Here is a 15169-nt window from a genome sequence, read left to right on the forward strand (position 1 = left end):
TTTCTATTTCCTATTTTTTTAGGGGGTGGGGAGACAGAATCTTGTTCTGTCGCCCATGCTGGAGTGCAATAGCATGATCTCAGCTCACTCTGCCTCCCAGGTTCAAGCGGTTCTCCTGCCTCAGCCTCCCGAGTAGCTGGGATTACAGGCATGAGCCACCATGCCTGGCCAATTTCCTGTTTTTCTACAATAAAAAATGCTTTTCTTTCAGCATTTTCTTAAGCATATTTTTAATAACTCATTAGACAGAACTCCCACGGATAATGCAAAGGAAAAAAATGGAAAGGAACTATCTAGTTCCAAGTTTGAATAGACCTGAATTTTGGATGAATGACCAGACAGAACAGTTAGAATCTAGTTAAACTTGTGTAGCTGTTGAGTTCTGTTGAGTAGATCATGGAAGAGGGACAATAATTTCGTTGGACTGAGGGAAGGAGCCCTCTAATCACCTTCAGGAAGAGCCATGGCTGAAGTGAAAGGCAGGAAAATAGGGAATGATATATCAAAAGTGCAAAACTAAAATTACATCCCTCTTAAATGGGTTGTTAAGAAGTCTTGGGGAGTAGGAGACTCCATAGGTAAATCTGCCTAAAAATATCATTTCAGCATTTCAGTAGCCAGTGTCACTTGACCTCGGTTCAGCTCTGAGGTCAATGGCACTGCAGCAGGTTGCTGTACATTGCGATTTCTTTTTATGGTATGGGAAGGTGCCTCCTACTTAGTAACCCTTAAGAATCAGGCCAATCAGCCAGGCACAGTGGCTCACGCCTGTAATCCCAACACTTTGGGAGGCCGAGGTGGGAGGACCACCTGAGGTCAGGAATTCAAGACCAGCCTGGCCAACATGGTGAAAACCCATCTCTACTAAAAATACAAAATTAGCCAGGCGTGGTGGCACATGCCTGTAATCCCAGCTACTCGGGAGGCTGAGGCTGGAGAATCACTTGAACCTGGGAGGCAGAGGTTGCAGTGAGCCAAGATCGCGCCACTGCATTCCAGCCTGGGCAACAAAGTGAGAGACTCCATCTCCATTAAAAAAAAAAAAAAAAGATAACTTATTAATCGGTTATTCTAGTGAGCAGAAGGTTAGGCAAAACTGAAATAATCTACATTAAATAATTTCAAATTCAGGATGACATATGTTTAGTTAACATAAAAATGAACTCTGCTTTTGAGCCTGGAGGCCCTTCTTATAATCCATTTTTGGAGAATTATGTACCAGTAGTGCAGATAGCTACTTGGACTAGCTCACTTGGAGTCTTACTTGTAGTGCTCTTTCAACTTCTTCAATTTACTCTAAGTGAAAACCTAGTAGAAACTTGAATGGGCAAATTAATGTCATGTCTGAGATTAACTTGGGGCTGGAGGAGATGTTAGGCTTAAGACAGAAAACAATTGGCTGCTAAAAGATAAGAATTCTAGAAATACTTTAAACATTAAGCCAGATTGAAATTTTAAAGCAAACTACCAGAAAGCTACTATTTGAGGTAAATTTAATGTTAAGGATTGAGAGGCAAAGCAACTTATTAGTTATATTTTTCTAAAAGCTTTTTTTTTTTTTTTTTGAGATGGAGTTTCACTCTTGTTGCCCAGGCTAGAGTGCAATGGCACGATCTCAGCTCACTGCAACTTCCACGTCCCAGGTTCAAGCGATTCTCCTGCCTCAGCCTCCCGAGTAGCTGGGATTATAGGCATGCACCACGATGCCCAGCTAATTTTGTATTTTTAGTAAAGACAAGGTTTCACCATGTTGATCAGGCTGGTCTCAAACTCCTGACCTCAGGTGATCCACCTGCCTTGGCTTCCCAAAGTGCTGGGATTACAGGCATGCGCCACCGCGCCTGGCCTCTAAAAGCTATTTTTAAAGAATGATTAATAATATATATTTAAGTTTGGCTGTTATGGTCATTTTTATTAGAGTTATTGGATTATTCATGCTTAATTTGACAGTCCTGCACAATACTTTCTGCATAGAACGGTCATCTCCCGTTGTCCCTGGGCTACACTCCCAGTTACATTCAAAGCCCTGATTGAGTGTCACTTCAGTTAGTAAAGCCTTCCGTTACATCTTTCTCCCTTCCCCTGGCATCTCAGGATTTTGTACTTGCATCCGTTACACTTGTGACTCTATATGATAATAACTTGTTTTGGTGTCTGTCTTCCATGAAGAGGGCAGGTAAACAGTGCCTTGCTCACCTTGATTTCTGACAGTTTGTAACATACACTAGGTGCTCAGTAAATGTAGGAAGAATAAATGGAAACCTTAAAACACACAGCTTCTAACTTCATGTCAGTAGACCAGCGGGTTCATTACAAAGACTGACAGGTCAGTCATGGCCCACAGCTGCGGCCACCATTCAGCCTGACTTCCTTTCCCACCTACCCAGATATGCATGTAGCATGAGAAAGGAAGAAGGGAGGCCCTGTCTCCACCCTCTACCTGCCTGGCACCTGGCAACCCACCAGTTGAGATGCTGGTGAGGCATAAAGAGAAAAGAGTTGTATGGGATGGTGATTTCCAGGTGGAAAAAGAGTACAGTGAAGTCAGACTAGCCTTTGAACCTACCTACGTTCAAATCCCAGTTCTGGCCACTTACTAGCCTGCTAGGCCTGCAGACAGTCCTTAACTTCTCCAAGCCTCAGTGTCCTCCATCATACAATGGAAGTGAAAACAGTGTCTAAGAGTTTTAGCTTTCAAAGACTACTTATAAGAGCTCACATGGAGAAACAGCTCAAGCGGTGCATCTAGCAAGCCGTCAGCACAGGCTGGCTGCTCCCATTTGGCTGCTCTTCCCTATGGTCATTGGCATGTTCTTTGTGGCCCTGGCCCCGCCACAGAGTCTGGATCCTCTGGTGAGAGTCCAGAAGTGACTGACTGCCCACCACAGAGAGTTCTGCAGCCCTGCCTGCACACCATGAGCCACCTCCACTGGGGACTCTCTAGCCACTTCTAAGAGAATACTCAGATTGCAGGAGAGACCTAAAGAGAACAAAGTGGCTATAGGAGTGAAAGGCCTCAGATATCCCATCCAATGCCCTCGCAGAAGATGAGCCCTTCCCCTGAGAGGGGCTGATGTGCCATTTGTTGTCTGGTAACAGTTAACTCTCTAGGATCTTTTGCCACTCCAGCAGCAAGGCAGTGGGTTCAGGTTTCACAGCATCCACTGTCCAGACAGCGAAGCGGTTGTGGAGAGAGGGAGAAGAAAGTACTAAAAATTAAAACGCAAATGAGCCGGAAGGTGGGGCCAGGCGTGGGCCCTGGGGGGACTCATTTGGATTTGAATTTCTTTTTCATCAGTGTATTAAATCAATCACCCTATGGAGCTTCTCTGCAATAATAATAATAATATAATAATTTTTTAAAATGCATACCTCCTATTTTGCTTTTTAATATTACATTTATACTTAAGAACTTTCTCAACCCTGATCAGATGCGATATGAAAGTAATACTTGAAGCGAAATAGGCATTACTAAAATATGCTGGAAATGAAATACATTTCAGACCTGCTTTCTGCCTGTTATGAATCATTTGTCATTTCCTCACAATGTCTGTTTACTGTTTTCCAACATTTCCCTGTAAGTGTGAATACAATGTTTCCGTATTTGGTTGGATTTTGGAAGAGGTAGGAGGGAGGTAATTGTGAAAATAATTTGGTTTTAAAAACAAAGAAATGGTTTCTGTCGGTACAGTATGGACATTTTTCCAAGTGTCTCAGTCATTGTATTTTCTTCTTGTTGCTCGTATGTGAGAATATCATCATCATGTGTCACATAATGTCACCAAATTATATAATGTTTTCACAAGAAAACAAAACTGAATTTATATCCCCTAAATGTCACTGGGTATGGTGGCACACGCCTGTGATAGCAGCTACTTGAGAGGCTGAGGTGGGCGGGTTGCTTGAGCCCAGGAGTTTAAGGCTACAGTGAGCCATGTTTGTGCCACTGTGCTCCAGCCTGAGCGACAGAGCAAGACCCCCGTCTCAAAAACAAAACAAAACAAAAAACATTGTGCGCTAGAAGTTCAGGGGGGTAAAAGTGTTTTTTTGTTTGTTTGTTTGTTTGGGTTTTTGTTGGTTTTTTTTTTGAGACGGAGTCTTTCTCTGTTGCTCAGCCTGGAGTGCAGTGGTGCGGTCTCAGCTCACTGCAACCTCCACCTCCCGGGTTCAAGCAATTCTCCTGCCTCAGCCTCCCAAGTAGCTGGGATTACAGGCGCACACCACCATGCCCAGCTAATTTTTTTGTATTTTTTTTTTTTTAGTAGAGATTGGGTTTCACCATGTTGGCCAGGCAGGTTTTGAACTCCTGACTTTGTGATCCTCCTGCCTCGGCCTCCCAAAAAAGTGTTATTATTTTGGCACTGACACAGGCACAGTGAATCAGATTCTTCTTAATTATGTTTTTTGTTTGTTTTTCCCCTCAGGTAGTATAGGAGGAGCAGTAACCTTAGGAAGCAATCTAGATTATGGAAAGATTGTAAACTTTGGAGTCAGACCCATCCTTACTCATTCACTTACTAGTTGCATGACCTTAAGCAAGTCATTTAACAGTTCTTAACCTCAGGTTGTTCATCCGATGATGAGGATTAATGAGTGATGTATATTAAGCTCTAAGACAGAATTAGGCTCAGTTGAGACACCTGACCAGACGTCCCCTCAGAGGAAGAGAGGTCCCATTCAGCATTTACTACTTTACTCTTCAGAGGCTCAAATGCACAGTTTCCATGCCCTGTCTCAAGGAGCTCTGATCTTGGAAAGCAGAAAAGAGTTACGCCTCTTGATCTTTTTCATCTTGTCCACATTGAAGCCATCCCTTTTCACCAGTCTGACAAACACGCAAGGAAGACTCAGACTCTGACTGGCACTAACCACAGCAAAAACGAAAACAGTGTTGATCAAAAAGATTATACAGGCTGAGCATCCCAAATCCAAAAATCCAAAATGCTCTAAAATCTGAAACTTTTTGAGTGCCAGTGTGACACTCAAAGGAAATGCTCACTGGAACAACTCAAGTGGTTATGTATCTGCAAATATTTCATGTCTGAAAAAATCCAAAACCCGAAACCCTTCTGGGCCCAAGCATTTCAGATAACGGATACTCAACCTGCACAAGCATCCACGCATTGGGAAATGGCATTTCAGGAAGAAATGTCCACACTGAATGATTACTTAGTTGATTTAACATAAACATTCATTCTGCTCCCCTCCCCCATTACCCTAAGGACCCATTCTCATGCGATATTTCTATAAAGATTTACAAGTAGGGTTTTTTTCCATTAATAATCGTGTATTATATTCTTGAAAATTGCTGAGAGTAGATTTTAAGTATTCTTACCACCAAAAAAAAAATGAGGCAATGCATGTTAATTAGCCCAATTTAGCCATTTCACAGCATACACATATTTTAAAACAACATGTTGTACACAGTAAACATATACAATTTTTATTAAGTAAAAAAATCAGGGCCAGACGCTGTGGCTCATGCCTGTAATCCCAGCACTTTGGGAGACCGAGGTGGGCGGATCACGAGGTCAGATCAAGACCATCCTGGCTAACACAGTGAAACCCCATCTCTACTAAAAATACAAAAAATTAGCCAGGCGTGGTGGCGGGCACCTGTAGTCCCAGCTACTTGGGAGGCTGAGGCAGGAGAATGGCGTGAACCTGGAAGGCGGAGCTTGCAGTGAGCCGAGATCGCTCCACTGCACTCCAGCCTGGGCGACAGAGAGACACTCTGTCTCAAAAAAAAAAAAATCAGTTAATGTAATTGGAATATAAAAAAAGAAGCTACCCTCCCCCAAAATATTTTTTTATCATATATAAGTTTAACTTGACCTTTACAAATGGTCACTATTTTGCCTTGCAGAATATTCAGAAAAGGTTCTGCTTCCTAACCTGTGATGCAGCCAGTTACCTTGGAGATAACCTCCGGGGAATCGGATCCAAATTTGTCAGCTCTTCCCAGATGCTCACCTCCTGCTCTGAATGTCCTACACTTTTTGTGGATGCCGAGACTGTGAGTATCCCAGTCCTGCTCTGACAGTGAAGAGCCTACACAACCTACAGTGCAGAACTTCAGGGTAGTATGTTTGTGCTGTGGTTTGTTTTAAAGATACCTTCTGGCCGGGCGCGGTGGCTCAAGCCTGTAATCCCAGCACTTTGGGAGGCCGAGGTGGGCGGATCACAAGGTCAGGAGATCGAGACCATCCTGACTAACACAGTGAAACCCCGTCTCTACTAAAAATACCAAAAAAAAAAAATTAGCCGGGCGTAATGGCAGGTGCCTGTAATCCGAGCTACTCGGGAGGCTGAGGCAGGAGAATGGCATGAACCCGAGGGGCGGAGCTTGCAGTGAGCCGAGACCGCGCCACTGCACTCCAGCCTGGGCGACAGGGCGAGACTCCGTCTCAAAAACATAAAAAAATAAAGATACCTTCAGTGTTGTGAGCAGCACTGTATTGTGATATGACTCTCAAAGGTCTGCAGTATAAATACTGCATATGGCCAGTCCAGGCCAAGGCAGGGCTATTTCACAGAATAAGGAGAAAAATCCACCTCTGCTCTGTCTGCATCCTTGGCACTGCTCTCTGATGACTCTGACTTTGACAGCTGTGCATATATGGTCAGATAACCTCCTGGAGCTGACCTAGCCGGTGCCCATGATGCCAGGTTGCCCAGTCAGATGGGTCTTCAGAGGCAACATGTCAATCAGTTCCCCACCCCCAAGTCTCTAACAGAGAGTTATTGCCCTCTGGATTTGCCCAGCTCAAACTGCAAATGATGAGTTTAAGGGATAATCAAAACAGTCTCTGGCTGACGGTAATTCATGGCTTTACGCGTGGAACTCTAACCGTGCGAGACTGACGAGCTCCTGGAGGGTGGGAGTTGTGTGATACCTTTTTTTTTTAGCCCTCATGATATGACAGAATCATCACATGCTCAGTAATTACTGAGGTTTAGAACCAGTGAGGATGTGCTTTGATTTTAAAAGTCTCTGAAGAGTCAAGTCCTTCCAAGAACCTGTTTGGTGGCTGTCTTGTAGCAAAGAATATAATATGAAAAGTCATTCTGTCTTAAATGACTTAAGGTATAGACTAAATACAAAATCAGTTTGAAAGTCTTTTTGGAGGTTTGTCTTCACACTGCTTGGAGTGTTATTGGGTGATGACAGTAGAAGTCATGTATAAAATGGAAAACATATCTTAGTGTGGGCCTTTATGGAATACTTGGTATGTCTTATCTGCCTATACGAATATGGGAAAGAATGGATATTTTCATAGGAGGCGTGCATCGTCAAGCTAGGATTCAATTGCAATTGCAGCTGATAGTTGAGCAAAATTCCAAATTTCACAACTTATTAAAATGGATGGCACTTGTACCCCTTTAACAGCACTTCTGAATATACTTCTGTTTTCTGTGTAGCCATGCCTTTGTGTTGGTATCTCTCTAGTTTTAATACCAATTATTTTCCTGTCTTTAGCTCCTTTCATGTGGACTTCTGGACAAGCTCAAGTTCAGTGTGTTAGAACTGCAAGAATATTTGGATACCTACAACAACAGGAAAGAGGCCACACTCTCTGTAAGCTTTTGTGTTTCTATGCATATGCAGTCAGTTAAAACCAAATGAACCCAACCACTCTGAGTTCTTGGGCGGGGTTGTGATTAAGCTAAGACATGCAGACTTCATCTTTTCCTTTGTTAAGGATTACAATTCCAATTTAATGGTGGTAGAACTGTATACAATATTAATTATATTACAAATGGTATCTACAAAAGAGAAATTTTTCAGCATTCACTTTTAGCCCTACCAAGAAATTGGAAAAAAAAAATGAGTATGTACTTGATACGTTACTTACCAAAGTTACAACTTTTCTCAGATATTTGAAATTGGTGATTATTTCCTTCCAGTGTTAGCCTCACCCAAAACTAGTTGTGGCAGATCTCCTCTCTGTTCTCTTAGCCACTCTTGGAGGCTGCGTCTGCCAGTCCCCAGGGCTTCTCTTGGCCTCAGCTCTTGCTCTTTACTTTTTTCTTTCTTCATAGATCTAAATCACAAAATGTTAGAGACAGAAGTGATCTAGAAACCTTCCAAGCAAGCCACCTGTTTTCTGACAGATGCACAGGTGGAGGCCCAGAGAAGTCAGTGGTTCAATAATAAGAATAATTGTATGTAGTATGTATTAAGCCCTTCCTATAGTATGCCAGGTACTATAGAAAAAGCAAGGGTTTTGAAGTCAGATTGACTTCAGTTTAAATCACAGCTCAGTTATTTAACGGTTAGTGACCTTGAATAAGTGACTTGCCATCTCTCATCTCAGATGCATCATCTGTAAGCCCTTGGTAATAATAACTAATTTGCAGGATTGTTGTGAAGATATAACAATTATAATAGTCATGGCAGCTATCATTTCCTGAGTCCTTTTTATGTGTCCAACAATCTGCTAAGAGTTAAATCTCTTAAATTATATCGTTTAATGCTCACAACTACCCTGAGAGTTGCTATTGTTACCCTCATTAGCTAGCTAGGAACTGGAAGAGTGGGATTGAAACCCAGAGCTGTGGGATTCAAAGGCCCATGCTCTTAACCACATCATGATATTGCCTTGAAAACAGAAATAATATCTGTAAACTGACCAGCACAATGCCACATAGAAAGAAAATGTTCATTGTAAAGTTACTGGTTTGGGGTTTGTTTATTGCTATTGCTGTTATTGATGTTATCTTGACCTGCCCAAGGGCAAGAGTTCTAACTTTCCACCGTAACAATTATCTTTGTCTTCTGTTTCTGTGGCCTTTTACCTGCCACTCTTTTCAGCTTCTCAGTCATCACCCAGTAAAAGTAATCTTTTTATTCTGGTTGGTGAACTAATCTAGCCTTTAATGTCAAGTGTGAACTTCAGTTCCTCAGTGCTCATTGTTTTCTGCTGAAAGGTTCCCTTTCACACCTGTGTTAGTTACTATCCCAGATGCTTAAGACTGGCAGGATCTCTCAGTAGCTGAGCTATTACCATAACAGCCTTTCTTATAGTGAAGGAGATCTGCCCCATAGCAGATGCAGCCACCGCAGCATGACAGAAGTAGGTGTGTCCAAGTCAGGTCATGTTGACCAGAATCACCCAGCCTGTGAGGAAGTATTGGTCCTGTCTTCTAACCCCAATTGTATGGAAGATTTCTAGCCATATATATTCATTTATACATAAATTAGAAACAGTGTGGTGAAAGCATTCCCTAGGGCAACACAGTATAATATTGAAATTGTATTTTTAGATGACCATTACTGAACCCATATAAACAGATACTTTTAATTTCCAACAGTTCATCTTTAATCCCCAAATATGACCCTTTTCAAAAAGTCATTACAGCACAATTTCATTTTACTATTATTAGAACTTTAATGAATTTTTTCCTAATGGAATTGATACTAAAAATGTTCTCAGAACATTGCTGAATTTACCTATGTCTGTCCCTCTCTTTGTGACAGTGGCTTGCAAATTGTAAGGCAACATTTGCAGGAGGATCAAGAGATGGAGTAATTACCTGTCAACCAGGGGACTCCGAAGAAAAGGTAATAAAAGCCTGTTAGAATGGGTCTCTTGTGTGCTCTAACATTGTGTATTAGTTTTGGTCTACCCAAGAAGCCTGGAACTTGAGAAAAGAAGAGGCAGAATGAGTCACCCCAAACATTTACATGAAACCAACCGAGTAAGACAGAATGCCATTCCAGCATGACTGTGTGTTGATGGGATTTGTGGGGAGGTTTCTTCGTTTTGGAAAAGTAGAGGTATAAAATAACCTTTTTTGCTGGATACTGTCTAACTATACTAATAATTTCCTAATAAATTTATTCTTAATTCAGATTATAAGGCCAAATTTCATTAATTCTTCACTGAACCACTTAGTTTCTTTAATGAAGGAAGTTTCTCTCAACCTTTCAGCAGTCACTCTAAAACAGATTTTCTCATTTAGAACTGCTACACACCTCAGACCAGTGTGCCGTACTATAAAGGAAATTAAAGGACAGAGTAAGAATGGATGAAAATCATTCATTCTGCAGTTACATATTGAGTGCCTCCTGTATGGCCCCATGGAGGACACAATCATGAGCAACAGACAAGGCCTCTGCCCTTGTGGAGCTTCTGATCTTGTCAGCGAGACAGACATTAATGAAACAGTCATGCAGCTATTAACTGCAACAAGGACCATCAAGGACAGGAAAGAACAGAAAGCTGAGAGATCACAGAGCAAGGCTGCCTGATCCGATGGGGAGGGCGGCTCTGGGAAGGGTTCTCCATGGAAGTAGCATCTTGGCAGAGATCTAGAATATGAGATGAAGAGGAGTGGGCCTGTAGTCTGCATAAAGGCCTGGAGGCAGGGGAACCAGGCCTTTCCAAGAACCAAGGAGAGCCCATGTGGCTGAGAGCACCGAAAGCCCCGTGGAGAAAAGGTTGAGAAGAGTCTGGAGAAGTTGGCAGAAGAAGCCCATGCAGGGCTTTGGTGTTTAACAGCAATAATAAGCAACTGAAAAGGATTAACAGTGGGGATGACTAGATCAAGGCTCTCCCACTCCGTCTACTGTGGAAACAGCTCAAAGCGGCAAGAGTGGTTCAGGGAACTTAGGAGGCTGCTGCCCCATCTAGGGAGAGAAGGTGTTACCTCGGAATTATGTCATTATTACTGGAAAAGTGTTTTACATGGCACACCCTCTGGAGGATCTGAAAACATCTTCCTGTGTTAGAAACAGTACTTTATTATGTAAAAAGAATCCAGTAAAGTCTGGTTTCTGGTCAGAGGTTTGGAGTGAACATTTTCAACCAAACACCAGTGGTTCCATTCCAATTTGGTATTTCTTATTGAGCAAGTTTGCAGTCCTGAGAGTAACACTGTCCATGCCAGCATTGATTGAGTCCCTTGGTGAGCCCCTTGATAAGTTTTAGTGAAGAGATCAGACATTGAAAAGCAAACTATAAAGCTGAGAAATATCTAAAGAGGGCATTGAAGTAGAGGTTGCATTTCCGCATTGCTGCCCTTGTTGAAGACGCACGTTTATATCTCACTTTCACAGATATATGGTTTACAGAGCACTTTCACACCCTTAAGTCATTTGCTCTGTCTGGATGGGAAGCAGGGCGGTAGCATTTGCCCATTCTATAGCTGAAGACACCACAGCTTGACTTATCCAAGGCTCCATGGTTGAGAAGTGAGAGGCAGAGATGCAGCTTGGACACAAAGTCTGTCAACATAGGCAAATAATAACTAGTTTGCATATATTTTTAAAATAAGTGTTTAATGACTTACATAATGTCTCCCATAAGCAAACAGAATTGAATATACAGTTCAAAAATCACAATAAACTCCAGCATTTCCCTCAATCCCTATATATGCATCTGTGATGTCCTGTCTCAGATGATTTGTGACTTAGATTTTCACTGAATAACCTGTGCCATTAGCATATCCCAGAAGTAATATATTTAAAAAAAAATAAAGTATTACCTAGGTTTCAGATTTTATGGCCACCCAGTAGTACTCATGGCTTGTCTTTCCAGCCCAGCCCTCCCTTCACTATAATCTGCTGTTAAGACAAATGCAGTCCAGAGAACAGTTACCAGGTTAGAATTTACATTGAGCACAAATCGAATCCAGCTCATAGTATAGTTTGTATAGTAGTATGTAAAAAACAACTTGTTATCTGAAAACTTGTCCTCAATCATCAAATTCTGTTATATTCTCTGTAACAGAACCTCAGACAGGAAAGCACATTAATACATTGCAGATTTTTATGAACAAGGGTTGAAACCAAATCTATCATTTATTTCTTTGTTTCTTTATAGCTTCCGGGTTAACCTTAAGGATAACCAGAAATTCCAGTTAACTTATCCGATTTCCCAAACATTCCAACTTTAAAATATGTATTTCTGTTGTGCTTGTGGTTTATTTCTATTAAGTTGTTTTACTTGGTATTAGTTGCTCCCTCCTTTTTTCCTGGTTCTTCTTTACCTTCCTCAAACAAATATTTATCTGATTTTTGCTTATTGTTTTTACTCATTTCCTATTCATGCACCTCTTTCTTTGCTTCTATTTTGTAGTACTTATTCCTCTCCCTCTCTTTTCTTGTGTTTTTACTAAACCCAAGGACTCAAAATGTAGAGTTCACCTATTTATTCATTTGTTTAGATGTGACAACTCTGTTAGCATTACTATAAAGGCTTGAGAGTACAAAAGTAGAAAGAAGAAACTAATGTTTTCAAATACTGTACACATGTAATCTCATTTGATCCTTTACAACAGTCCTTTGAAATAAGGGTTTTTCCATTTTGCAGCTAAGAAAACTGAAGCTGAGAGGCAAAGTCTAAAGGCCATATTCTTTCCATTTGTCCACACTTTCTCTAGCTTAATTTTGGAGGCAAAACATACACATGGGAAAACACTCGAGAATAATTTCCAGCATATGTCTAAATGTCTAATATGGCTTTAGGAATCTGCATGAATAAGGAGGGAAGATGCATAAAACACCCAAGAGGGATGAGAGTGGGATTTACTAGGAAAGGAATGATGGAAGGGCAAATTCTGAGTCTGGTGTTTCCAATGTTTTTGCAAAAACCAACCAAGCTTTGGCCCCATTGTCAGTATTAGTTCAGTGTTTCAGAATATTTCCAAATGGCTCATGGACACACTGGTGACCAGAGAACTCAAGCAGTGACCAGATGTCCTGAGGAAGATGCTTGCAGGCCTACATGTGTAACAATTCTGGAGTCTGTGGTTGATCTAGAAGGCAAATTATATGCCACCTAACAAAAGAGGTTGGCAATCCTAGTAAGTCAGGCAAGGCGGGGAGATTTGTTTAAGTCATCTGGATACTTGGTTACAGTTATTCTCTGTTTTAATTGGTTAGTAGATCCTGGAAGTAGTCTGGCCACTGTGCATGCAGCTCAAACCTCACACTTTCTAATTCCACCAGCCTTGAGGCATGGCTAGGCACCATGCAGAGTACACAAATCAGGCAGCCTCGGCTCCCATCATAGGTAACACTCAACAAGGCTGGAAATGGGCTGTGAGAGAAAACTGAGTCCTTACACACAAAAGGTAGGCCTTGAGGAGGAATGATGGTGTCATTCCACTTAAATATTAAGATCTTATGTCTAGAGATGTGGAGATATAATTTTGCTGACTAGAGCTACCATTTGGCCTCCAACCCAAAACAAAACCCAACAAATGTCTGGCCTCAGAGCTTACCTCTGCTTAGCTTACCTCTGCTTAGCTTACCTCTAAGTGATTCTCTCCAACGCTCCTGTGTAATCAGGTTCTCTGTCTTCTGGAATGATTTGATGTTGCCAGTTACTCTGAGCACTCCCTTGCCTGGGGACAGGTAGAATGGGGATAAGTGAACTTATAACTTGCAGAATCTATGTCTGGATATAAATAGCAATATGAATATACCAATAATTATTACTCATATCTGTTCTATTTCAAAGAAGTGTGCACTTCATGAAAGGATTAGTGCTTACCCGACTAAACCTAGCAAAGTAAATTCTTGAATAAAGATATCAGTCTGTCAGAGATGGTGACAGTGTACAGACAGGCATATGAAAGCTTCTCAACCCCCAAGCCCTACCCAGTCTGGTCCGGTCTTTGCCAGTAGAAAATTCCTAATCATTCTTAACAGGTGATTTAAGTGAGGATCGCTATAGAATTTTTGTGAAAGACAATATATCTCTTTGTTGGGTGCTGAATATTTATTTTTCCAGTTTTTCTTCTATTCTTAACATAAAGTTGTAGACCTAAGAATAAAGAAGAAAGTTTATGCACTGGTGGCTTGTGAACTATAACCAATTCACAGACATGTTGTGTTAAGCTTGCACAATATTAACTGACCCTGCATTTAAAAATTTAAAACTTTCACACATGCGGCCGAGCGCGGTGGCTCACGCCTGTAATCCCAGCACTTTGGGAGCGTGAGGCGGGTGGATCACGAGATCAGGAGTTTGAGACCTTCCTGGACAACATGGTGAAATACCATCTCTACTAAAAATACAAAAATGAGCCGGGCTCAGTGGTGGGTGCCTGTAATCCCAGCTACTCAGAAGGCTGAGGCAGGAGAATCTCTTGAACCTGGGAGGCGGAGGTTGCAGTGAACTGAGATCGCACCATTGCACTCCAGCCTGGGTGACAGAGCAAGACTCCATCTCAAAAAAAAACAAAACAACAACAACAACAAAAACTTTCACACATACACACACACTCAAAGCAGAATTCCTGGTGTCTCTGAATAAGAAGATCTAGCAACACTGGGCCTGCCTTCCTCAGTGACAATAATGATCTAGCACTAAGTATAGACTGCCCTGTATGGACTCTCCACCATCCCTGCTGCCCAGTGAGTTCCTAACACTGAAGGCAAGAGCCAGGCACCAGTCATCATGATGTTTGGCCTATTGCTTTTCTTATAACAAAAATATTTCTCTGTACCTAAGTCCTCAAAATGAAGAATAAAGCTAGATAGAAAGGGCTTGAGTTTCCAAAAAGAAAACAGGAAAGAGTATTATTCTTTGCATATGCGAGAAGCATCTCTGCATATGCAAGCACCTGTCTGCTGAACTCACTTTCTGAGGGATATGTTGGAGGAACATTCTCAGTGCATGTTCAAAACAAACCATGTTTCTAAGCAATTTATTTCCAATATTTGGGAAGTGTATTTCGGGGAAGGCTCTTTTTTAAAGACAGCCATTATTAGTCAACGATTTGGGGTTCTTGGTGACAGTAATACCAGTTCTCTGTGCAGCATACACTAAATAGGACATAAATCAAGGCATGTGATTTGCTTGTGTCATAAGATCACTTTCACTCATTTGCGGACACTGCTTTAGTAGTGTTTTCTCAGCCTGCACACATCAAAAGGAGAAAAATCTCTTCATGACTTAAAATCAGCATTTCCAACTAACAATTTTGGTTTCCACCAGCCTCTCCATCTCTTGTGGAATTCATTCTGGAGTGGCCACTAGTCAAGGTTTAAGTGAACACAAATGGAGGTCAGGGAATAAAGTCTGCAGACCTCTCGACTCTGGGTTCTGCAGGCAGTGGCTTTAGTCTCCTTATAGCTAACTAACATAATTTATCATCCAATTCTGCAGAGGTGGCCCCAGAAAAGCTGGAGACGTTTCCACATCATGTATTGTTG

General features: G+C 41.6%; 1 protein-coding gene across 4 annotated transcripts in view; it reads left to right on the top strand.

Moving 5' to 3' along the window:
• The window catches only part of FRY (FRY microtubule binding protein), a 448789-nt gene that overhangs the window by 421173 nt on the left and 12447 nt on the right, over positions 1–15169 (top strand). For all 4 annotated transcript variants that reach the window (XM_054528883.2, XM_054528884.2, XM_054528882.2 and 1 more), the window contains 3 exons: positions 5867–6016; positions 7481–7579; positions 9482–9565. In XM_054528883.2, coding sequence (XP_054384858.1) covers positions 5867–6016; positions 7481–7579; positions 9482–9565 — 333 coding nt within the window. The remainder of the gene's footprint in view (positions 1–5866; positions 6017–7480; positions 7580–9481; positions 9566–15169) is intronic.

The sequence above is a fragment of the Pongo abelii genome, chromosome 14 (assembly GCF_028885655.2).
Source record: "Pongo abelii isolate AG06213 chromosome 14, NHGRI_mPonAbe1-v2.0_pri, whole genome shotgun sequence".
NCBI classification, from domain to species: Eukaryota; Metazoa; Chordata; class Mammalia; order Primates; family Hominidae; genus Pongo; species Pongo abelii.